At 48.2% G+C, this 25116-nt stretch overlaps 6 protein-coding genes across 6 annotated transcripts; 3 read left to right on the top strand and 3 right to left on the bottom strand.

Moving 5' to 3' along the window:
• Positions 1 to 283: 283 nt before the first annotated feature.
• On the top strand, positions 284 to 2500 carry ABOM_008983 (putative HMG box transcriptional regulator; the record flags this gene model as incomplete). The annotated part of the gene is made up of 4 exons (XM_022536111.1): positions 284 to 725; positions 801 to 946; positions 1008 to 1357; positions 1435 to 2500. The coding sequence occupies 4 exons, from the start codon at positions 284 to 286 to the stop codon at positions 2498 to 2500; spliced, it is 2004 nt and encodes a 667-aa protein (XP_022386416.1).
• Positions 2501 to 3606: 1106 nt separating this feature from the next.
• ABOM_008982 (DEAD/DEAH box helicase) lies at positions 3607 to 7068 on the top strand (the record flags this gene model as incomplete). Its single annotated transcript, XM_022536110.1, has 2 exons — positions 3607 to 4417; positions 4466 to 7068. 2 exons carry the CDS (start codon positions 3607 to 3609, stop codon positions 7066 to 7068), a joined length of 3414 nt encoding a protein of 1137 aa, XP_022386415.1.
• A 640-nt stretch (positions 7069 to 7708) lies between these two features.
• On the top strand, positions 7709 to 8839 carry ABOM_008981 (ribosylnicotinamide kinase; the record flags this gene model as incomplete). Its single annotated transcript, XM_022536109.1, has 2 exons — positions 7709 to 7863; positions 8011 to 8839. 2 exons carry the CDS (start codon positions 7709 to 7711, stop codon positions 8837 to 8839), a joined length of 984 nt encoding a protein of 327 aa, XP_022386418.1.
• Positions 8840 to 8875: 36 nt separating this feature from the next.
• ABOM_008980 (uncharacterized protein) lies at positions 8876 to 11787 on the bottom strand (the record flags this gene model as incomplete). Its single annotated transcript, XM_022536108.1, has 4 exons — positions 8876 to 8994; positions 9073 to 10833; positions 10894 to 11605; positions 11668 to 11787. The coding sequence occupies 4 exons, from the start codon at positions 11785 to 11787 to the stop codon at positions 8876 to 8878; spliced, it is 2712 nt and encodes a 903-aa protein (XP_022386417.1).
• Positions 11788 to 12523: 736 nt separating this feature from the next.
• Positions 12524 to 14514, bottom strand: vosA (the record flags this gene model as incomplete). The annotated part of the gene is made up of 9 exons (XM_022536107.1): positions 12524 to 12799; positions 12863 to 12985; positions 13112 to 13445; positions 13519 to 13627; positions 13684 to 13730; positions 13832 to 13916; positions 13973 to 14118; positions 14178 to 14247; positions 14307 to 14514. The coding sequence occupies 9 exons, from the start codon at positions 14512 to 14514 to the stop codon at positions 12524 to 12526; spliced, it is 1398 nt and encodes a 465-aa protein (XP_022386400.1).
• Positions 14515 to 21245: 6731 nt separating this feature from the next.
• On the bottom strand, positions 21246 to 24712 carry ABOM_008978 (putative histone acetyltransferase; the record flags this gene model as incomplete). The annotated part of the gene is made up of 4 exons (XM_022536106.1): positions 21246 to 23866; positions 23925 to 23972; positions 24058 to 24137; positions 24228 to 24712. The coding sequence occupies 4 exons, from the start codon at positions 24710 to 24712 to the stop codon at positions 21246 to 21248; spliced, it is 3234 nt and encodes a 1077-aa protein (XP_022386401.1).
• Positions 24713 to 25116: the final 404 nt, after the last annotated feature.

Here is a 25116-nt window from a genome sequence, read left to right as displayed (position 1 = left end):
GAGAGAGAGAGAGAGAGAAGGGGAAAAAAAGAAAAGGAAAGGAAAGAAAACGAAATCAAAAGGAGATTAAAATTCCCCTGCACGAGGTATCTGCCTTCTATTATAACCTTATATCTTGTTTCTTTCTTTCGTTCTCGTTTCTTTTTCCCTTCCCTGTCCCCGGGGCGTGTGTTCTCTATAACCATACCTACTCTTTCATCTAATGAGGTCCTCGTCTTTCACCCCCAGCACCACGTTCTCGATTCCCACCAGAGAGGTCCTTCGCTCCCTCCCCCTCTTTTAAATGTCTTTCGATCGAGTTCTCCCCAAGCCCGCTGCTTTGCACTATGACTCCCCTCAAGTTACTCTTCCCAGGCCGACCAGTAACCTCCTCGAGCACAAGATCATGAATGATAACGTCTCTAAGGTGTCCATGCTGGACCGCCATCTGGAGGGGGTTCCGGTGGGGAGTTCATGTCGATATGCAGCCGATGGATTGCCTCAAGTCCATCTCTCTTCCTTGAACCGGGCCAAAATTGCTCTGAACAAGATAGCCTCCAATGCTCCCATCGAGCCGCCAAAGCCCGCGGCTCCTTTGGCAGCAAAGAGCATCCCGTTCCGAGAACGGTCCTCGGTATCAGAACGCTCCTCATCCTCAAGTCCTGTCAAGTCAGCTGCTTCTAGGGAGTCCGTGACACAATTTTGTTTGTGTCAGCCAGACCCGAAAATTCCAAGACCTCGGAATGGTATGCTTGCAGCCCTCTCTCTTTTACAGCATTCGTCGCAAGACATAACTCCCAGAACTAATAGCATTGCCCCAGCTTTCATCCTGTATCGTCAGCACTATCAAGCGGCGGTGGTCGCGCAGAATCCGGGTCTTGCTAACCCCGATATATCAAAAATTATCGGCGAGCAATGGAGACGGCTTCCTCAAGAGACAAAGGATGAATGGAAAGCCTTAGCAGAGGTAAGGAAACTGAAAGACGGTCCTGATCACGGAGCTCTATGTGATGCTAATTCCATCATAGGAAGAGAAGGCTCGGCATCAGCAGCAGTATCCTGAGTATCGGTATCAGCCTCGGCGTTATGGCAGGGACGGAAACCCCCGGGGTTCGAGTTCTGGCATCAGCCATAACCCTCCGGGCTCTACTGTTTGTAGTCGGTGTGGGGGACGTGTGATGAATCCACCAGTATCACCTGAGGCCCCTTTCAATCCGAATGGCTCTTCCCATGGGAATGGAGCCTCATTACAGCACGAAACAATCACAGGACGCAGTTATCCGTGCCGGGCTAAAGACTCGGGCCGACCCTCGAACCCTATCAAGATGGGGAGCAATGGGGAGTCTCTCCCGCCACGCAACGCCGATGGGAAGAGACTGTGAATGGGTCCCCAGACTCAAAGCGTCGCCGGATCAGCACACAGCTACCAAGCAAAGCAAGTATTCACCGAGACAGAAGCCCAGATGGCTCATACCCAATATCATCATATACAACTCGCCCAGAGGCGCCGGGCTCCCGTGGATCATTCCACATGTTGCAGCCTCCACGGCCGTACCGGAGTGTTCAGGAGTACCCCCAACCCGACCCCAGTCTGAAGCTCCCACCGCTACAGACAACTGCACCTGTCTCCAGCTCTGCGACTCCAGTGACTCAATATGGTCAGGAAGGCTCCAGTTTGGAGGCTACAGTGATGACTATCCCATTCCTTAACAAGATCAAGGTACTCGCTAAGATCTCGCCACCGCTCCTCCCTTCTTTTCGTGATGGAGCCTCACGAAGACGAGGAGCTGTGATATCAGTTGACGGCCAAGATCCTGTCGCTGTGAAGTCAGTAATTGACTTTCTGAACAACACTTTAGAGAAAGAAGGAAAATACCACACTCACATTTTTGAAGGACCCGATATCCGTCTACGAGAAGGTTACTCTGAGTCTGGCCAGATGGGTGATGCTACTGTTGATTATCTGAACACTATCTCAGCCTGGCACCGCATTTCAGATGAAATCGTGGGCTTCGTCAAGCCCTTGTATGGGTCGTTGGAACCGAAATCTGTGGATGACGACAACTCAACACCAGGAGCGTCGCCCAAAGGCTCTATTTCTAAAGGAGCCGAAATACATATCAGTTCACCTGCACAGTCGAGTGAGAATGGATCTGTATCGTATTCATCGTCCTCAGGATCAGCACCCTCTACTGTACCTGTGGCCCTGGTTCCTAGGTACCAGCTTACCACAGCCGACGCCTTCGCTTGCTCCGTGCCTATCGGAGACTCTTACGCGCCACTGGATCATTGGCAGTGGATGGCATCTCTCTGGCGTGCCTGTGTAGGCCCAGATATCACAGTGTATGTTCGGGAATGTGAGAAAGACGAATTAGATCGATTTGGGGGGAACCCCGTTGAAGTTCGCTTGCATGATGCGCGAACTATAGTGGTACGGAGGGCAGCTGGTTCTCCGAGGGAACTAGAAGAGAAGACTTTGAAACGCGTGGGATTTGAAATTGAGGACTACCTCACCCAATGACTCTCTTACTGATCTTCTCTCTGTCTCTATCTTGGTCTCCCGTTGTCTTTATATATTTCTTTTCTTCTTTTTCTTCCTTCTTTGCATTTGCGAAATGGGACGTGGTGAGGCTTTTTTCTGTTGCAGATTTCTCATACAGCAGCGGAGTATAGTGGAAGCCGCGCGTCCGGGTGGCTTTCTAACAATGCTGTTAATTCGCTTTGAACTATGAAAATGGCGTACATATATGATTGGGGTTCACGGTTGGACAAATTTCCATTTCCTATGACCAATATTGTTTGTTAAACCAGCAGCTGCTACTAGGACTGGACATGCCTTCATTATAAAATACTATAGCGCTTTTAATACTAATAGAATGAACTTTCCCCTCCAGTACTCTTTCAAGTTTCCACAACTTAGTATTGCTATTGACCTGTCCCAGGCATCCATGGAATGATACCTCCAAATACTACTTAGTACTAGTATAACCCTAAGCGGTAAGCTCAAGGCGGTCAAAGATCCGAGCCAATCAGAAGTGTTGGACCCCCCAGGAAGCCATCTCATCTTATCGCTCACCTGCTGTCCACTACTACATACAGGACATGTTGCGACGCCAACAACTTCAAGCCGTTTGGACAGTCTATCTTATGGAAAGAGTATAGGAGTGCATGTCTGTCTATGGTACAAGACTAAATGGGCTTTCAAATAAGACGACCACAATTTTTTGGGACATTCCTCAGAGGCCTATATCAGCACTGAGAGGTAGTGAATGTCTAGATACTGAAAGATGACACTATACATGTCATCTCTATGATGATTGTTGGTTATATAATGCTGCGATAACATTATCTATATCACATTGCCATGTGAACGACCAAGTTACACGACGTATATCTTTCTTTGAGATTAGCTCTATTCATTTCAAAGCCTGGTATTAGTGGAATTCCTTCCATTCCCCATTCCGGAGACGCATCGCACTTTGGACAATGAGTTTGCCAGGCGCTCAGATATCGCAGGCGCAAGAAACGTCTTGTGTAATAACACAGGATAATAATTTCCGGATCCACAATCGTCATCCTTCTGTCCCTGAGCCAACAGGCAGCACAGCTACATATATACCGGCTGCCATGACCCCAGTGTTAGAAAATGAAAACCCACAAATATCAACAAAGGAATGCTCATCAAGTGATACATATGGACCGGTTGAAAATCACAATGCATACATTCCAGTGGGTATTCTAAAGAAGTACATCGCGCAAGATACCGATGCTTTATCGACACAATGTGATGACTTCCCCCATTCAGAAATTTCTAACTTGGAAAAACATCACTGGATCTGGACTAGCACCTATACGTATCAGAAAGACCATCGCTGGAATTATATTCGTGTGTATGTCTTACCTGATGATGTAGGTCGCAAGATTATCCCTCGCTCGAGTACGCATTTGAGGCGTGCACTTAAGATCATTATGGCGAAGATTGACCGGTCGCCTGCAGCATGGTCTGGGTGCTCTTCTCTAGACAATATGACCAGTAGTAGCACCCAAAACTCGAACGAGGATGAGTCACTGTGGTACATCTTCAATACTTTGCAAAACCCTGTGCCCAATCCGAACTCGATGAGAGACCAGTACACCAAGAAAGCCATGCAACAACTGCTTTCGGTAACACCAAGAAGGGATGATGATGGCCTTGATGACTTCGGCGACGGTGCAAAGCTACTTAGAGAATATTCTCGTGTTCCGTACTTGCGAACGGCCCTATACCCATATCAGCGCCGTTCAGCTGCTGCCATGATTCAGCGGGAGGCGCAGCCAGCACCCATGCTTGATCCTCGGCTCAAGCCTTATGCAACTCCTACAGGCCAGGAATACTACTACGACAAAGAGGAAGGTAATATCATTCAAGAAAAGAGAATGTATTCAGAGCCTCGTGGCGGTATGTTGTTCTGAGTAATTCATCTGCTGATCTGCTGACTTTTAGAAGGTATTCTTGCTGAGACTATGGGTTGCGGGAAGACTCTTATATGCATAGCTGTCATATTGGCAACTCAAGGCCACTTTCCTCAAGTTCCTCTAGAGTATCAGGACGTGGAGCTCCTGGTTCGGCCACAAACTGGAAGTCTTCTTGATATGGCAGCCGCAACTGCAGGCCGACTATCCTTGCCTTGGAAGAGCCATTTCGATCTTATGAGACGTACCGGCGCCTTTTTTGGTAGATGTATTAAAGTATGTAAGGAGTATCGCGGAGCATATACTATACCCCCACCACCAGCAAGATATGGAAGCCGGGCTGGTGTGGCTTATCCGAGGCCACCTCGTCGGCAGATTCTTCTCTGTTCAGCTACTTTGGTAGTTGTACCACCTAACCTTGTAAACCACTGGAAAGATGAGATAGCCAAACATGCTGAAGGAGTCAACGTTCTCGTGATCCAGGACAGCTCAGATCCGGTACCACCACCAGACCAACTTTTGGAATTTGATATTGTCTTGTTTTCAAAAGTTCGTTTTGAAAAAGAGGCAGGTACAGCAATCAACAATAGACGAAGTTCAACCACCCCAGACTCATCACCGCTGACGAAACTCCATTGGCTTCGGATCATTGTCGATGAAGGGCATAATGTAGCTGGCCATGGCCATCGAACAAACATGGTTCACATCTTGGACCAGCTTCACGTCGAGCGTCGGTGGATAGTATCTGGAACGCCGTCTAGTGGGTTATATGGAGTTGAGGTCAGCTTAGCTTCGCATGAGACCAATGCCACTAGTGACTCAGACCTGACAGAGGCTACAGCGGCTGTACTTCATGGAAAAGAGAAGACCACTGTTATTGACAGTGAGCTCAAAGATCTCGATGAAATTCGACGTATTGTTGTCGGGTTCTTAGATTTGAAACCATGGTCAAATTCTCAAGCCAATGACCCAGCTAACTGGACCAAATACATGAAACCTATCGGAGAGGATGGAAAGCGCCGGAAGGCACAGTCGCTCCGTGCGACCTTACAAAGTCTTGTCGTGCGGCACCGCATGGAGGTTATCTATAACGAGGTTCCTCTTCCAAGGTTGTACAACAGGGTTGTGCGTCTCGAGCCGACGTTCTATGACAAGTTAAATCTCAACTTGTTCATTTTCATACTGGCCGTCAACGCGATCACTTCCGAACGCAAGGACCAGGATTATATGTTCCATCCACGTAACAGAAAGCATCTGAGTCTGGTGATTAATAACCTGCGACAGGCTGGATTTTGGTGGGCTGGTTCCGATGGTGACATCCAAGGAACGATCGATGTTGCCTCGAACTACATGGAAGCAAACAGAGAGAGAATGGCTCGAAATGACATGGATATGCTCACAGAGGGCATTCAAATAGCTCAGAAAGCGATCACCTGCCAGGGTTGGAACGCTTTCAAACAATTCCATGAATTGGGAGTGTTTATCCAAGATTTTCCTTCCCATGCTCGGAGCATGTGGGCACTCTCACCATCGCGATCCGATGTTGAGCCCCTTCTGTTGGGTATCTCACAAGCTCACAAAGCCCAGAATTTTGTTACCGCACGCCTCAATGAGATATATCCGGAAGAAGGTCTTGCTGGAGCGGGTATAAAGGCTAGGCGTATGCTATCCAGCCGACAAGGACACCCGGATTCCGTGACAACTAAAAAAACCACGCCTAATAAGCTGAGTACTAGTAGTTGTACTGTCAAAACCTTACCACCATCATCTCCTCTTGCACAGACAAAATTGATTGCAACGACATCTGCAAAACTGACCTATTTGTTGGACCGAGTCTTAGAGCTTCATACAGAAGAGAAGATCATCATATTCTACGATAACAATAACTCTGCATTCTGGATCGCAGAAGGGCTTGAGCTGCTTGGTGTTGATTTCCGTATTTACGCGAGCACATTGAAACCTAAAGTTCGAGCGGCTTACTTGGAACTATTTCGAGAACAGGAGGACGTCCGGGTTCTCCTAATGGATCTGCATCAAGCATCTCATGGTTTACACATTGCGAATGCTTCGCGCGTATTCATTGTCAACCCCATCTGGCAACCGAACGTGGAAAGCCAGGCGATAAAACGAGCACACCGCATTGGCCAGACTCGACCAGTTTTCGTAGAGACTCTCGTTCTCAAAGACACCTTGGAAGGCAAGATGTTGGACCGCAGAAAAACCATGTCAGAGAAGGAAATGCAACAAGCGGAAAGAGACCTGCTCGATGATAGCACTATGAGCTCTATTATCCAGAATGAGCACTTCCTCCACATGGTAGATGACGAAGACCTCACCGGCCCAGCGTACTTGAAGCAACCGCCCGGTTTCTTCGACCGCCACGGACTCCCAATTCCCGAAGCAAACGAGCCCCCTTCTCCTGCCAAGAAAGCCCCCCGAAGCCGCAAGCGGGGATCCGTACCTATTGACATGAACATGGACACCACGGGAGACTCAGATGTGGGGGCACTTAAACGGAGGAGATCGGATGGCACTGGGTTGCACTCTGGTGGTATTTCTGAGACACTTCCGTCATTGATAAACTCCAGCGACGGCACTGACGAGAGCACCAACAACCATGGATCTATTTTCAACTGACTGCGTGGGGCGATGCCTCTGAGAACTATATGATATGATATACTCTATACATACAGCATGACTTGTCAGGATGGGCACTGGACAGGAATGATTTGATTTAATGTACGGAGGACTGTTAGAGGAGAAGTGATGCTAAATTATGAAATTGTGCCAACATCTACGCTCCCAAGTAAACCAAGTAAACAAATATCCAAAACCCATTAGACGTGCAAATCTCTATCATAGAATTAGCTACTAATACCAAATCCCAAAACATACTCCGTAAACCCGCATTCCTCCAGAAATAGCTACACAGTAGCGCTAACCAAATCCGGCAACCAAGCACCTGTGCCCAAGAACATACTAGGACTTACGCCTGAAAACCAAGGCATCGACAAGAATCAAGATAACCAAACCAAATACCACGCTAAGAAATGGTATCATGTATAAAGACCCACACTGCCTATAAATCCTCCCCCCACCTTCTATCAATACCACATCAGAGTTGAAGTCACGGTTCCCTTCCCGGAACGGTTCCATTGGGGTCCGTCAATCTACACACAAGCGCTTTCGTTCAGCGGACCTCCTCGCCGTTTCCTGACCTGAGAGAAAGAGGAAGATGAAGAGAGAGAGCGAGAGAGAGCGAGAAAGCGTCACCACAATGACGTCCCAAACCGCTGTAATCGGGATCTCAGGACCCTCATCTAGCGGTAAAACGACCCTAGCTCGACTACTACAGAGAATATTCTCTAAAGCGGACGAGAGTCTTTTCACGTTCATTGTCCATGAGGATGATTTTTATTTCCCCGATGATCGGTATGTACATGCATACCCTGCATATCTGCGAGAAACTCTAGATTGATTTTTTTTTTCTTCTTCATTATCTGTAATTTGTTTCTTGAAAATAAAATAAAAAGTTGAGACAGAATAAGAGAGAGCGGAGTTGTTAACACCAAGTCCCAGAATTCCATACACAACGACCGCATCCGGGAAAACAGTCCAAGACTGGGATACAATCGACGCAATCGATGTTAAATTCCTATCTTCGGCTCTGTCTTACGTCCGTGGTCATGGCCATCTCCCACCCCGTTTGAAGAGTATTCAGGATCTCAATGAGAAGTCAGACTCGGGCGTTGCTGAGGGGACGATTCTTCAGTTGCAGAAGGAAGTGGGGCTTCGACTTCGTTCGCTTTTTCGGCAGCAACCTGGTTCCGGAAATGAAGGCACTATAGTTCCGGTTAAGAGTACGATTGCTTTTCTGGAGGGGTTTCTGTTGTACAGTCCTCCCGAATCTGAGGATAAGGACCATGTTCTTCGACCCGTGCATGAGAATATTGATGTGCATCTGTTTTTGCCCGCACCATATGATATGGTGAAGTCGCGACGTGAGAGTCGGAGTGGGTATGTGACGAGTGGACCTGCACCGGAACCCACTTCATTACCACAAAGAAGTTCAGTATCCGATGAAGTGGACTTGGAGGGCGAAGATGATCGGCCGCCGCAGAACTTCTGGACGGATCCACCAGGCTATGTGGACGATATCGTGTGGCCGCGGTATGTGCAGGATCATGCATGGTTAATCCTGCCTGAAGGGGACTCACAGAAGAGTAACAATCTGAGTAAAGACTCTCAAGAGTTGATCAACAAAGTGGGACAAGGAGTGAACCTGAGAACAGATGCTGGTGTCATTGTAGCCCCTGGACAGGGCACCAAGCCTATGGTAGATATTCTAGAGTGGGCGGTTGAGGAGGTATTGAAGTACTTGGAGGCCACTCACGGCGATAGTAACTGAGTTATCTTGGGAGAAGACAAATAGAAGAAGGATGAATCATTTCACGCATATATGAATTATGATGTATGTGATCCGTAGAGGTACAAGCGTCCCATTCCATTCATTGTCATTTTTGATCCGGAGCGTAACCGATAACGACTCCCCCATGGACCGACCTGCTCATGCCATGCGATTAATAGGCCCTTTCCAACCTAGTAAATAATCGATTTGGTCCCTCAAGGAAAAGCTTTTACCTGACCCCACGCCTGGTGCGGGTGCGTTAGGTGTCTGTTCTTCCGCTCGTACTTGCTCTTCAACTTCCTTGACGTCTTTCTCGAAATCAATGGCTTCCTTCTGATTCAAAGGTACTTTATTACTGGTGTTATTGTTATCGAATAGCGATGGGTGGTCAATGCTGTCCGGGGTTTGGTTGAAAAGCCTCTCAGTAAAGTTGTTATACTTAGAGCTCGGCTCCCCGCAGCCCGGAATCTGCCCGTCCACTCTCGACTTATCAAGCAAACCAGCGTTTGCCCCATTATCCGGTCCCCAGGGGCGACGGAAGGCTCTAGAATATGCATGGCTAAGTAGAAGACATCCTAGCATGCCACAGACCGTAAACGCAACACCAAGAGTGAGAACAAACAAGGTTTTCCGAGACGCTATCCAGGTAGCCAGAGGGGCATTGATTGGCGTCCATACGGCTCTGAACAGCCTTGACATAGCTTTTATTACTGGGCTCATATATCGAGATCTGAACGTCTGTTCAGGGTCTTCAGACTGATCACCACCATCCACAGCTTCTGAAATTCCTCCGCTGGTTTCATTATCTCTTTCAAGAGCGGACATGGTACATCGATAACTTTGTTTTCCAGAGGATGCATTGTCATATAGTCTAGTAAATGTAGCGCGAAGTTGACTCCTATCTCGTTCATTAGCATTTGTTGTTGACCCAGGATAGATTCGCGGCAGCCAGTTCCTTGCTGGGAAAGGCATGTTGACTAGCCAACTGATGCAGAACATTTCTAAGTCTCTTGGTGAGCATATGATTTGAAGGTGGGAGACACCGATGGAATATGGACTACTATTGGGTATATAGACCACCTGCAAGCTCGTATCTGGGGGTTGGAGTCTGCATTGGAAAAATCCTTCTGGCCCTCCGTCTAAATCGAGAAAGAAGCAGCACTTCTCAGCCCAGAAGCAGCGTTTATGCAACCTCAGCGAGCATATCGCATGGTATCTCACCGACAAATGTGGCTGTGTGTGCTTGTTATATTCTGATATAGGGCTTAATGAAGGACGTGCTTCAATTTCCTGGTTCACGACGAAATCCTTGAGAATGCCATAATTCCTCTGGTCAAAAGATCGCATTGGTATCACAAGATCCCTCTTGTTCATGAATTCAGCGAACAAGCAATCTTCCACCATCCTAAATCTGCGGAGATATGTGGTGCGAAATTCAACACCGTACTTGTGAGGAATTAGGAAGAGAATGAACCCACTCTCCCCCATCGCCAGCTTGGGCAGACCTGGTATGACTAGATCATACCAATCATTGGGTGTGTCCCCGAGCAGAGCAATCGAGAAGGTGACAACGACCTTATAAATTCCTGCGCGTACATTTTCCGGGTGCTGAACGAAGAGAATATCATCAATCATGTTAAAATCGGGCTCGTTCTCAGAAGATACACGGTGTACGGGTTCGTGGGTATCACTGAGATTGTGTTCGTAATATCCATATGGATTTCGTTCACAATTATTAGAATCTGAGCCTGCTTCTTGCTCGGTATCTAGCGGTGGAGCCGGTCTAGTTGTGGGGTTGTCGCTCAAGTTAGTCTCAAGTTCTCCCACTGACTCTGTACCAGAGATAGGAGGCATTGGTGGGCTACTGGACGCGCTTTCCCGGCCAATGTGGAAAGAAACGAAGTTTGTAAGCACTGTATCGTGGCCATCGATGTTCATGTCTTTGATTTTACAAAGGTTCTTAGTTGCCGAGGTGGTTTCTAGCCTTTCCCCATCTCGTGGCAAACTTGTGTCAGCTGTTATTGTCTTGTGAGGACCATCTGGGCTTTACATACCATGTGCACTGGCAAGGCATAGTTCTGTGTTGGATGCTTTCTTGGATGCCTCTTTCACTCCCACAGCCACCTCTGACAGTAAGACTGGCTTGCTGTAATTCCCTTGAGAAGAACATGATCGCTGCGAGCTTATTTCCCCCATCGTATCATCTCGTTCAGGGTGTGCTGTTTTCTCTAGTACATCTGACCTGTAGCCTCGCATATCGGGATTGTGAATGGCACCATTATAGGGAATTTTTCGGTCTGGTTGGGCATCCTCCAAGTGTGAGTCGACATCTGCCAAGCAAGCATCTGTAGCACTTCTTTTCCCTAGATTCAACATTCTGGTCTGGTCATCGTGTTTTGCAAAGTTAGGACGTAAACCAGGGGAATGTTCACCAGGCAATAAAGATCTCTCCGTGGAACCATCAACTTCATGGTCTGGGTACAGCACGCGAGTTGTGGAGCTCGTTTCGCTATAAGTTTTAGCAAAGGAATGGCCGTTGATGGCGTCTGAGATTGCAGAAAAGCTCATGAAGTCCATACGGGCTTCCTCTCCATTAGAATCGATTGGCTCAAAAAATTCGAACAGAGGGCTTTGAGTGGGACCCTCGCTGGGTTGACTATTCTGACCCCATTCCTCGGATAGAAATTGAATTGAGGCCTTACACAGAAGGATAGTAGGCGACGTGGTGTCTAATATCTGTGTCTGCGCGTTTGGGGTGCCTTGTACCTGTAGATTGACAATTACTAACACACAAACTATATATGAAGTTCGATGTGACGACAGCCTACCTCGAGCGAAATCCTAAGTTCTGCCCGCCCATTGACCTCACCGTCCCACGTGCCTCTGATTTCCAGATTGTGGACATGGGGTGAGTCCTGGAGTTCCGGCTCTAGCTCGGAAGTCGACATGATTTGTGTCCAGCGGGCGGCAGAAGGAGGGCCGCTTAAAGGACGAGTGAGTACATTAGAGACGCAGTTGGGCTTCAAGTATGATAATGAGAGATAATGAGAGGGAAGACGAGATTGTGGAAGTCAAGTGGGGTGGGGGAAAGCGAAAGTATGTGAGCAAGTGAATGAACGAAAAAATCACCTGGCAGTCATGCCCGGTTGCCTAGACAGGAAGGCGTCGGAGTCTCCTTGACTGGCAGATCAGCCAGTTTACAATAACTTAAGCCTTCTTTCTTTCTTTCTTTCATTTTTTTTAGATTAATAATAGTATGGATTCCAGATTCCTATCAAGCCACGCAGGCCGTGAGTTTCATCGCGCTCACTTCACCTCACATCCTGATAGCGTTCAAGCAAAATATGTACAGAGGAAGTCAAAAGCGTCTCCTTATCCTGAAATCAAAGTCAAAAGGCAACAAAGATCGTAATACAAACCATGAGAAGAATGCCCCGCTAATACGGTTTCCCTTTTTTATGTCCCCAAGCGCCTTGTATCTCCCGGAAGCCACCCATTCTGTTCCCATAAAAAAGACAAACACCGATCCGACAGTCTATCCGGAAAGAAAATCCAAGGTACTCGAATCCAAACGTCTCACGCGGCGTACCATCATTCCCAAACAAGCAAACATAAAAATAAACGAGATAACATGAAAACCAGTCCTACCAATACCGTGATGACAAGCATGAAGCCTGTGCCCATTTAGCGGGGTGTTCCATTAGACGAGCCGGGGTGTTCGAAGGCTGCCTGGCCAGGCGCAGAGCCATATCGATCTGCCTCATTCGTACCAAGCGGCTGTGAGGGGAGGATGGGGGTTGCTGCTTGAGAAGTTTGGTCAAAATACCCTCGTGCTGTTGCGCCGTTGGCCCCTTGTGCAAAGTTGCGACTCCGTTGCAAAGGGGGAAGAATTGTAGAGCTCGCCTGGTACTGTGGCCGTCCATACCCTTGCGGCATCATCGCACCCGTTGAATCCCCCGTCTACTCAAGGATGTTGGTAGTTAGCTTCTCGTCAAAGGATTCAGTGGCTTATGGTGCCCATACAGGTGTGCCCGGTGGGTTTACCATGCCCAGCGACTGCATTGTCGCCTGCTGACTTGACCGACTATGGGCCCCTGGGTCTTGCATCTGAGGAACCTGAGCTGAGGGCGGAATACCGTACGACATCTATGCGAAGTGTGAGTAATGAAATGGCACATTATGGGTGTTTGGCCCTTAATCGTCACGCCCGCCGTTATGGGATCTTGTCGACGGCGGTGACGTAGGTACCAGGCTAGGCGAGGTCTAACGAACCGCGTAATCTGGAACACCCGTGTGTCCTGTAGGATACCCTTGCATGATAGGAGTTGGATAGGCCCCTGGTTGGTTTGCATACATAGCCGCGGTTTGCGGATAAGCTTCCATCTGGCGCATCCGCCCATCGTCATACATGCCTCGGTTACCAAAGTCGATTGACGTGCGCTGACGCTTGACTGGGCCCGCATAATAACCGTACTCTCGGCTCGCTGCAGCTGCAGCTGTTGGATACCCTCCAAAGGTATTCCCAGGTATCTGAATCGAAGAACGATCTGGAGAACGAGGAGGAACCGGCTGGGGATAATCCTCCGGCCGCGGGACTGATCGCTTTCTGATCCTCAAGTCAGTTCAGGAGCCCCGGCAGTATTGAAGGCGGGCGTTTCTTGTATTTGTTTGACACTCACATCAAAGTCCGCGGCTCTTTTCGGATCCTCAGCTTTACACCTTGATCTGCGAATGATCTGGATAGGAAAGTCGACTCTGCCATTCCTGGGAAACTCTTTGGGGGGGACACTGGGGCTCGTTAGCGTCAACGGTTTTAGCAGAGAAACTTCTCGGTGCAACCTTACCGGTGAAGCGGTCTGAGATGATGGACTTCAGATGAGTAACAATATCTCTGCGTGCCAAGTCAGCATATACGGTACTTTCCCTAGTTTCTCCAAATGCGCCCCAGGTCCCACACAATAGTCCCCGATGAAAGGTATGCAGTGTTCTTACTTTCGCATTTCAAAGAGTGTGAACTTTAGCCGAAAGTCTCCCTCAACTTTCACAGACAGGTCTCCAAAGACAAAGAAGCCCCCATCTGGACCAGTCAGTTCAGCCAACTAATGTCTACCACACCCACCAGGGCCAACGTACCGGTGTTGTCCACGTCCTTCAGCCGATGAAGTGACGAGACCAAAGTACCAGTCAAAGCCGTAGATGGCGGTACGGGAACTGGAACGTCATCTGAAGGGTCGAACAAGCTGCAGCACATAAAATAATAGGGACTTTGCAAATAGTGTCTACAAGCATCTGTTAGCGAGCGGATCCTTACGGGATCGTCTCAACTCGAGCCACTTACTGCGCGAGATAAGTTCCTTCCTCTTTTACTCGAATCTGCACTATCGGTGGGGGATCGACTGGCTTGCGTTCTGTGTAGCCAACCTCTAGTCAACACCCGCTAGTTGCCGTGCCTTGCAGGCTCACGTACCTTTCTCCTTCCCACCGGCCACGCGCGCCCGAGTGGGCTGCTGGCGGATGATTAATTCAAAGTCAGAACTGGGGGACAACATGGTCAGCGGGAAACCTTGGGGAACTGGGTAAGAGTTGAAGTTAGTAGGGACACAAGGGAAGCTCGAAAAAACACACCTCTGAGGATCGCGAGTAAGAGAAGCGTCCGGGAACGTTGACGCACTCATAAAGGCGAGATATCGAACAAGACGAACCCAAAAGGAGAGAGAGCCAAAGGATCCAGATCGGGATACCCGTTGAGAAGATTGCAGGGAACCACGAATGAAAGAGTGGGATACTCAGGGGAAGACAAGATGAAGGAAAGGGCAGAGAGAGAGATCCTGTGGTTTTACAGCAAGGCAAAAAAAAGCCACGGGACTCTGGAACCTCAAGCCGGAAACTTGTGGTTCGACGAAGCACTAGAAGAAAGAATGATACACAGTGGGGGGGGTAGAGGGGAATGGGGGAGGGAGATGGTGGTTAATGATGGACACCACGGTGATTAGCTAGTCGTTAGAGCTTCGACTAGAACCTAACAGGCCCGGGGTGGAGACCAGAGTGGGAGTCAATCGACGGTGCCGCCTGTTGCAGCAGCTGAGACGACAATTGCTCTTGCGAGATTGAGGAACTGGTTACGAAAACGGCGCAGAGGTTGAAAAAGATGATGGTGTCGTCAGAATGCAAGCGGCAAGAGCCAACCGAGCACGGTTCCAGACAAACCTTAACTCGGGCAGGTGGAGGGCAAACAACCAAACTTGAGAGCTCTCTCTCTCTCTCTCTGTTTATCTTCTCTCTTCTTCTCACTCCACTTTTTTTGCTGCCTTCGCAATTCAAGACCACCTCTTTTTTTATGCTTTTTTTTCCTTTCTTTTAATTTTCCTCTTCTGGTCCTCGAAGCGGATCAGATGATGAAATGCAACCTTCCCAAATCACCCTTCGAGGAGAAAAGAGAAAAATAAAATATTAGTTAAAACTGCTCTCCGACCGTGCTGTTTAGATCATCCAATAGATGTTGATCTAGACGTCGAGAGAAAAATTTAAGCAAGAAAGAAAATGAAAAAAAGTACAAATATAGAAATGACTAAAAAAATAAAATAAAAAAAAACTTAAGGCGAGCAGCGAGTGGCGCGGGATTGAGCACCGCCTAATTGATAGACCGTAGCTGAACGATGGGTCAACAAAAGTCGCCTCTTGGGTCCTGACAGGCCACTGACGCACACACACAAATTATTGGAGGTAAAATAATGAGGGGACGAGGAAAAAAAAGTTTTAGGGTAAAAATTTAATGGACTGGAATCAGAAGACAACCAGCTGAACCAGACAAATGAGAGTGGTGGAGCTGTACCAAAGCAAAGAACAGCACCGGCCACCTTTCGGCCGTCAAGTTCCAAGCGGTGTTGCTGCCAGTCGAAGGGTCGACCACGGTTGAGAAAGCGGGCTAAGGTGTGTATCAGTCTCGACGATCCGACAGGAACCGTAGCGACATAGAGATGATGCGCACATTTGCAAGTTCTTAAATGATAAGAACAGGGCAATCAAAGGCGAGCTTCAGTTCGGCCACCTGCGCAAGTCCAAAGTCTACCTCGTCTAGGGCGATTCGATCAACAATTGATTGGGCTAAGCATGAAGTCCGCCGCGTTTGCGGCAGCCCAACACTCGCTTCCCCGAGCAAACCCCAACCCACAGCCGCAACGGTTTGGCCTCGTGCGAGCGGAGATGGTGCCGGCTATGCAGGTGATCTGACCCGTATCTGGGCGCCACGCAGGGTCTCCGATTCAATTTTTGACGACAGGGCAAGATTCTTTGGTGGTCGGTGCACGCGCCTAAGCATTCCAGTCAGAGTCTGGTCTCTGTTTATTCTGCGTCTTCGAGATCGGCCCTGCACAGTACTTAAACTCTTGACTGCCCGTTCGCGTGTCGGGCATAAGACTTTCATCCGTAGATCGCTTTTTTGCTTGGGCACCTTTTCCCCTCTTAGTGTTTAGCCTTCAAATACGAACGTCACGTTCCCCTGACGACTAAAATTAGCGTCAATCATTCCAAATAACAATTAAATATCATATCAATGCAAGACAATAACCGGATAGCAACCAACCTAGGTCTTTGTCATCCACGTTTGGATCCGTGTTTCAAGCAGAGCGATCCGAGGGAGGAGCGACGGTCAAGAGAGAGGATTCCAGGGCTCCTTAGGCCCACTCAATGTCCGCTGGTTTGACTTTCAAAAGTATCATTAATAAACCAGATTCTGTCGCGAAACATTTCTTTTTTTTAATTCTCCTGTTTGGAAATACCTTCTTAGCGCAAGTCGCAGTGTATTGTTCATCGATGGCAAAGCTCGGGGTGGCCCGATAGCGCAGCAACTGCTCGACGTGATGGATAACGTGAGTTGTGTCACGAGATACCACAAATGTGCTGTTTCTTTCCTTCCTCACGAGAAGACTACTATCAGTCCCGCAGCCGATTCGCCTTTTCCTCTTATTCCCGTTAATACAGCTGTTTCCACCGTGTTGTGCGATGAATAAGATTCTCTTCGGAAGGTCTTTCCCTCAGGACTGGACTCCCCAATGTCGAAAGGGCTTTTCTGTTCTTCGAGAAAACTTAGGAAAGGAAAAGAAGAAACTGACCGTCAATAATAACGGTACTCCGAAAGATGATGGTTAGCATACAACGCGGCTCGCAACTATTCCAGGACGAGGCTGTGGGAGTGGGCCTCTTTTCAACGTGCGATTGTGGAGGAAAATCGGGCTCGAATTTCAGCTCTATCAGCTGCTGCATATTTAATGATCTAGTTTGGTGGATGCATCACATTCCCTGTGTCCTGACATGCAGGTCGCAGAGTCCGCGGGCCCCCCACACATCCAGACCGTTGCGCTGCGAGGATGATTGGACGTCCGTGGATATAGCACCTAAATTTGCCAGTCCATCAGAGACCGGGTTATTCGCTTGATGCAGCATAAAGGTGCCTAGCCCTGCACGGTCTGCCTTTGCTGATGGAATCCTCAAGGACAATTGGTTTTCCTCGCTGGTCTAGGCGAAACTCAGCAACGAAAAGCTAGCCTTACTTAAAGTAACGTTGACCGTCTTGATGGACTACGCTGCCTCCCATGCATGATGTGAAGATCCCTGATCTGCACTCGTGTAAAGCCGCGGCTGAGGATTACGCTCTCTTTTTCTTCTTGCGGTTTTGGTCTTCCTTCCGGATGTGCTGCGCTGCATTTCTGACGCATACTGACCATGGAACTTAATAGGTGGCATCTGCATCTAGCCGCATCAGCTGCAAAGCTACTAGCATCAGAAGCCTGCCAATCCCTTTCTTCTTCTTATTCTTTTTTTTCTCTTCCTCTTTAAACAAGCAAACATCGGGCGACGGTCTCAGGTAGCACCTCTATCATTATTCTTTTTTCAATGGAGTCCTTGGCCATATCGATAATGCGGCCATGTACCATTGTGCAGAAATTAAGGAGCATCAGCAGGAAAGCTATTGCATTAGTAAGATCAGCAAGAAGGTGAGCGGCGAGAGGCCAGTTATTAGCGATAGCCACGCAAGGGCCTCAAGGGCCAGGACTCGGATTCGTAAGGACCGAAAGATGGACGACTCACGACCGCGAAGCTTTCTATCGTACAGATCAATACCTGCATTCGGGCAGAAGTTTCAATTCTCATCCTTCTGAAGATAACAGAAATAAGAAATAAAGAGGGGTTTCTGAGTGGCCTGTGTTGGCCAGAAAATTGAGTCATTGGCGCAGGTGCTAGTGACTAAACCTATGTGAAAGGGGGAAAGATGGTGATACCAAAAAGAAAAAAAAATTCTAAGGCGAGCAACATGGATCAATCACGATTTTCATGCTTATTTGCTGGGTTCGATCAACGCCATCCCGGAGGCCTGTCAGCAAGTCTCCGGACGTTACCATGATTGCAACAGCTTAAAGAAATTCTCCTGTATCATCGCATATAAGTAATGCCACGTTTCTGTGGCTACCAGAGTTGGAGTCACCCAGTCCAGGAGACGATGTGCAGTTCTTTGCTGATCGACGGGATGTTGAAAGTACCTGTCAATCGTACACAGCACCGGGAACCCACTTTGCTTAGGGTCTGCCAAAACGAAGCGAGTTGTGGAGTTGTCGAGAGAAATATAGGTTTTCTTACTGCCACGGCCTTCAATGCTCAAATCAGAGAAGGGGGCTGTTTTTCATGGTAGGGGGGGTATAAGAGAATGAGCAGGAACGAAAAGAAACCAGAAGTACGTATTAAGGTGAGGAGTAAAGGGAGAAAAAAAAGTTTTTTTCTTTCTCTCTTTTTTTTCTGTGTTTACTGTCTTTATATTGGACCACCTCTTTTTGTCTTCGTACATGGCTTGGTGGGGGTCAACAAGATGCACGATGAAGTGTTCGCGGGTCTTAGCGGTTGCCCTTTGTGTTCAACTTGAAACGATTTCCTTCAGAGCAACTGACAGCAGCGGTCCGTCGGGCATCTCCATCACGAACCAGACTTTCGCAGGCGCTTATTCTACGCTACAGATATGCTTATCCCGGACCTGGGGATAGGTTCCGTGTCTGAAAATTCCAGATCCATGGGTATACAAGTTTCGGGCTATATTCTGGGTTTAGGGGGGTCTTGGACTCCATGCCGATCCTGCTGACAGCTCCCTAACGCCTCAAAAGGATTGGACCCAACGCATGCCAATGAAGAAATAACATCCTTCGTCACAGCAGCAGACCCAAGTGCTGGATATTCTCCCACATATGAAAAGGAGCCAGAAAGTCCTTGGCTTCTAGCAACCTTGGATAGTTGATTGTATTTTCTGTGTTACAACCTCGGCTTCTAGAAGTTGTGTGTGTGTGTGTGCGTATCTATTCATAGAGATTGAACGGGGATCCACATCGAGTGAAACTCCAGAGGGCAAAAAGAAAATGAAAAAGACAGCCTCCGTTATTAGTCGCCTTCCATCAGAAAGTCAAAAAGAAAAAAAGAAAAAAAAAAAAAAAAAGCAAAAGCAAAAGAGAAAGAAAGCCAATGATTACATGGAACACAAAGGAGGAATCGTCTCCTTGACAGATCATATTCAGTACGCGGCGATCGATTTTTGTACCACTTTTGCAGATGCCCAACAATCATCGTCTTTGTTGGTCCTTTACCATTTTCTCTCTCTTTTTCAAGAAGAGAGAAAAAAAGAGGACAAAAAAGAATAAAAAAAGACAAACTATATTACGACTTTCTTTCGACCCAATTCTATTAGCGATCTTCGGTTCTGCTTACAGGTCTTTTTCCACAAACTGAGTGTATAATGATCGAATAATACTTACTGCAAGAATTCTTCCGAGACCTAATTTTCATTTAATCTGTTACCTTGACCGCTAGATGCTCCAAAACCGCCGAGAAAAAACAAAGCATCCAAAATTCCAAATCTCGAATGCACCCAAAACAGGCAAAGCACATACCTCTCGTGCATAAGACCAAAAATGGAGCTCCCTCGGGCAGAAGGATTCATAATCACTATTCCCATATGCACAGGGAACTTCGCCACAGAGGAGGTACATACATATACAGTATACATATGTGCGGATACCAGCGCCACATCTGATCTCGATTCCTTACTACTGCGGTACACAGTATTCTCATCCATTGCTTTATCATGGCTCCACTAATCACATTCGACTCCGTACCTGCATACATCCACACCTAGAGACTATCTACGGGCATACATAGTCGGTCAATACACTGGCCCCCGAACTGACCAATCCTTCCCTCCACTCTTCCCCCCCCCCATACAGTATCTAGCTGTACTACTGCATGCATCGCGATCTCAAACACCACCTCATTTCCGGGTTTTCGTATCTGCGGCTCGTCGATCTCGTTCGTTCCAGCCTTTCCCCCCATGTAATAGAGAATGCAACCTAACTGATAACGTAATCCAGCATGGATGTGATCCTCCACACCTCATCCACTAGTATGTTTGTCTCGATCGTGACGAGAGTAGTAGTAATCCCGACTGTAACGATAAGATGCATCACTAGGAAAATTGATACATCCACAACACCCACTCATCGACCAGGATTACACAGTCAGCAGACGCTGATTGCAGTTCATAAAGACGCAAGGACATCCACTAAATATGTAATACTTAGGTGAAATGGGAAAAGAAAAACGAAGAGAGGTGTCAGCATCTCTACATCACGATTACTTCTTTTTCTGGTCTCAACTCACGTGCCCATATGAAACCTAAATGTGTCAGCAAACTAACGTTCCGGGTTCGGATTCTGTTTATCGCGCATCTGTAAACATGACCTATTACTGAGTCAATGAGGTGACTCAAGGGTTTTTAAAAGTATCATGTTTCTACGTTAGTGCAAGAGCTATGAGACATTGGGTAGCAAAAAATCTAATGACGAAATCGGCTCTTCCATATGCTCTTTCCCTTATACTATGCTCGCAAAGTGGATATTTGTCATGCTTAATACAACGATGTGCAATCGGGGATGTGTATGCACCGATACCACAATTCAGTCCTGGATTACATTAGGTGAAAAGGAGAATTGAAAAGGGAGAAAGAAGAGAGCAAGTCCTCTAGACCAAGACCGTAGAGAGAAAAAGAAGAAGGGGGGGGGAACAACCATTTTCACTCATGGCAAGAACGAAGACAACGAAAGCCGACAATCGCTGAGGGAACCCACAGGGCGGAGAATCAGAGCGCAATTCGTGATAACAGTGCATCGAATAATAGCCAGAACTCCAAATTCCTTGCCCACTCCTTGCTTTGTAAAAAAAAACAGCGCAAACAGAAAGATAAAGTGCCAAGTCATGAAACTTATCCCTTCGAGGGATAGAAATTGAAAACAAAAATGTCCCCTGCAAAGCCGCAAGATAACGCCTCGTTTAAATGCTTCGCCGTTTAAGGCATTCTTCCAGGTTTATTCAGGAATCATGTCTCCATGATCGCATCACCATCTTTATCCACCCCGTTAGGCCCATCTGTATGCTCATCCACCACCGCATTATGGTTCGTAGTACCATGATCTTCTGCCGGAATGACGAACTCGAACTTTTCTACCACCGCCTTTCGGTTCATGGATCGGGTAAGTTTGGCTGTACTCTCAGCACTTACTTCTTTGGTAGGCGTCACTTGTTCTGTAACATGAAGCTCTGTGCCCATGGTTTCCACCCTGTTGATACCATTAAGCTGACTCGGTGCGTCCTGGTCTCCCGTGTGAGTAGCTTGGGCATCTGTCTCCGATAATCCATCAGGTTGAGCTGGGTCTTGTTCCCTACCATTGGTATCCTCATGATCAGGCAGCTGGTCGTCATTCTCGACACCGTTAATCTCGGGACCAGTTGATTCAACCGCAGGAGAGTCTAGTATCCTTGCACTTCGACCGCGCCGGACGCTAGATGCATTTGCAGTAGGGGTCATAGAGGCTAGTGCAGATGATCTTCTAGGTGTGTTACGACCACTAGTGCGAGCAGTTGATGGAGTGACAGCTACCTTGTTGTAAGTGGTCTTGCTGCCAAAGGGTCGACCTGGGCGTCGTTTGACAACAGGCGCCTGAACAGGAGGGTAAACCTCATATCGCCAGGCTGGTATATCTTGGACTGGGTTTGACTCTGTGGGGTTAGAGTCCGTGGCTGGTTCTGTGCGATGTAGGCCGACACCATTAGTCAAAAGTTCAGTCGAAGGAGGTCCGGCAGGTTTAGCTGAAAGTCCCCCGGACAGAGCTTGTGCAACACCATTAACGGTTGGTTGAGGGTTATCATCTCCATTGACTTTGCCCAGATTTTCTGAAAGTTGTTGCTCTTCCTCGTTTCCAGAATCCTTTATATCCTCGACCTCTTCCTCTTCCAAGCCCTCCCGTGGGGCAACTGCATGTATCGGAGCCCTATCGAACTGCGACTGGTTGCTTCGACCCATTATGTAGGGCGTCCACACAAGAGCATCAGGATTGAGCTGAACGTAGCCTTTACTTTCCCAACTCTGTATGCATTCTTCGAAGTATTTGTAGTCAAGTCGTAATGCATAAGTCTTCGTCACTGGATCTCTGACAAGTGCGCGCAAAGCTTCAAGGCCTGAAACAATATCGTCTGCTGTCATGCCTGTCCGCTCCGAAAGCTCCACGATGCTAAGTGGCGCCTTCTGTTTATGAAGCTGGTATGACAGAATAAGCCTCCAGTAGTTCCGATAAGATACTAAACCCATATCCGAAAGCGGCTTCTCGGGCGACCCTGTTTTCCCTTCAATGCGCGTGAGTAGGTATGAGAAGTCAATGAGAAGATTACCATAGCCTTTTCGCTGATGAATGGGCAGAGTAAGGATACAGGAAACGTTATTTGCGGAGCTGGGTCGTTTTTCTTTGCTAAAATAGCCAACAAAATGGCAGCCCAAGTCGTCAAATTCGGTCATGATGTAGAAGAGAAACGGCTCAACGTCGTAGTATAGAGTCTTCGACCCGAGAAACAGTTTTGCGAGCAAGCAGAGATTCTGACAGTATACCGGGTTCTTTCTTCCGTCAACTTCGAAGATCGAAATCGAGCCATCACGGTAGATTTCATCTCCGGGCGGATGCTTTGCCGGACACTTAAGTTTGTGGCGCCACGCGACATAATCCGAGTTCATGTACTTTAAGCAAAACTCACAGATGTAAAGCACGCGGTTGCGGCTGTATTCTTCTGGATAAGGCGCTGCGTACCAGGTCTCAATCTCATAGCCACCAAAATTGATGTACTTTATCCTGGACGGTGGACCCGAGACCTTCTGTGCCGCATGCTGTACAGGCTCTCCGCCGCTCTCGGCTTCCATGACACGTCTTTGCCATTCTTCCTCGGCCCTTTGTCGCGCTACCTCGAACCTCTCACGGTCCGGCTGCGTCGGAAGAGTCTTGGTGGTGTCTGCGTCCGCTTCGGACAGAATGCCACCGTACGGTTTGGATTTAGATTCGTCCATCTCGCGATCGTTGAAAGAATAGAAAGGGGAAATGTATGATACGGGTATAATAGGAGCAAAATGTGCTGGGGGTTCATGTGCCACTGGGGGTGGCTTCGGGGTTCTTCGACCCCTGTGCTGTGACCGACTGCGAGAACTAAGGATTTTAGACAGCTTGGTCTCGTTGAGTCGAAAAGCTAGCACAAGCCTTCCAAACTGCCTCAATACCACGCGGCAATTTTCCTTTTCCCCTCCCCGCACACGGCGAGAGCGAGTCCGTACCGGAGACAGGGCGTCTGAGGCTTCGCCCAAATGGTCTCCCGACTCAGCTCGCTCGGACCGCAACGATGTCTGTCTCTGCCGTTTCCGAAGCACAGGTGTATGCTCCTGTACATCTGCTGATAAGGTTTTCCTTTTTCGTAGCGATCGCGAGCTGTTCAATAAGTTATCATCATCAATATCTACAGTATTGAAAATCGAGTGAAAGCCAGAGCCCTCTTCTCCGGTATGTGCTGGCAAGAGCTCTTTTCGCATGTTCTTCGGGCCGAGCCTTCGATGGGAACCATTGCCCTCAGAGTTTGGCTCCAGCTTTTCCCGAACGCATGTAGGACATCTCCAAGTGTTGGCATCTAGACTGGGTCAGCCCCAATGTTTACAAAACCAATTAAATTAAAACACTAGACATACCTTCGACATCACTTAATGCACTTTGCTCGCGGGCACATTGCCGGTGAGCTGTCGGGTCGCCTAGTCAGTAACGATCGCCGAAAGTTTTGGGGGTGGCTACGCCATGTTTTTATGGGGCCGCAACTCCACGTACAGTGATCGCCACAAACTGTGCATGTCAAATACTCCTCAAAGTCTTCGCTCGGATCGTGGTCTTCATCTTGTCCACAAAATCTATTGATTTTGTTAGCATATCAATCCGACGAATAATATCAGGCACGGGATAGGGAGGAAGCTGAAGTAATTAAATAGAGGGTAACTCACATGCAGTTACCGCGCACCGTGTTGTTATCCACTTCTGCGTCATCATGGTCATTACTCTCACCATCCCACTCCTCATCATCATCCTCCTCATCGGATTCCTGGCTACCTGAACTAGAGCCGGATGCGTCGTGGTCGCTGTCACTTTGGTTCTCGAAGGCTGTATCGGCTGCATCCTCGTTATCCAAAGAAGATTTCCCTTTCGGTAACTTCACAGCTCCCACCGGTTCAGTCTCATCATTTTCGCCGTTGAAGTCCATATCAGAATCCGGCTCCCCGTCCGCATCTTTATCATCCTCGCGGCTAGCACTGTTGCTTTCTTCTGCAATCTCTCCCGAGTATGCCCTATGCACAGCATCCTGGAGTTGTTGATCCATCTGATATAAATCCGTCTCCTCCTCTCCCTCCGCATCCTGGTCGCTGTCAACCACATCCGGGGGAGGTCTCATTTCGGTGTCATCGTCAGCCGGCGGCGCAGTTGCCGCCATGGTGTATGTCACTGCGGTCGCCAGTTTGAGCAGCTCCTGCTTGTCTCCAGTAAGATGGTTCGTGAATAAAGATAGCCTGGAGGTTGAGGCTATTCATTCGCCGCAGGAGTAGACAATCATCTGGCGCTGCACGTAATAGGCATCGGGAACAGAAACGAACGACCTTGGATACAGATGATCCAAACAAAAAGCGAGCTTGAGAGTATCTATATGGTAGCGCAAGCGATAACCCCTGAATACAGCGCAGCCGAAGCGACAGTCAGTTAAGGAGCTGAACGGACGACTCCGATAAGGACAGACAGCGCGTAGAAGGACGCAATGGGAACCATACCGCACAGACCAGCAGGTCAGAGACGTCAAGTAGAGCAGAGCCAAACGCGTAGATCAGCAGCGGATACACCGTC

Source organism: Aspergillus bombycis (genome assembly GCF_001792695.1).
Source record: "Aspergillus bombycis strain NRRL26010 chromosome Unknown contig00084, whole genome shotgun sequence".
Lineage (NCBI taxonomy): Eukaryota > Fungi > Ascomycota > Eurotiomycetes > Eurotiales > Aspergillaceae > Aspergillus > Aspergillus bombycis.
Note: the sequence above shows the minus strand (reverse complement) of the source record. Positions and strands in the feature narration are given on the sequence as shown.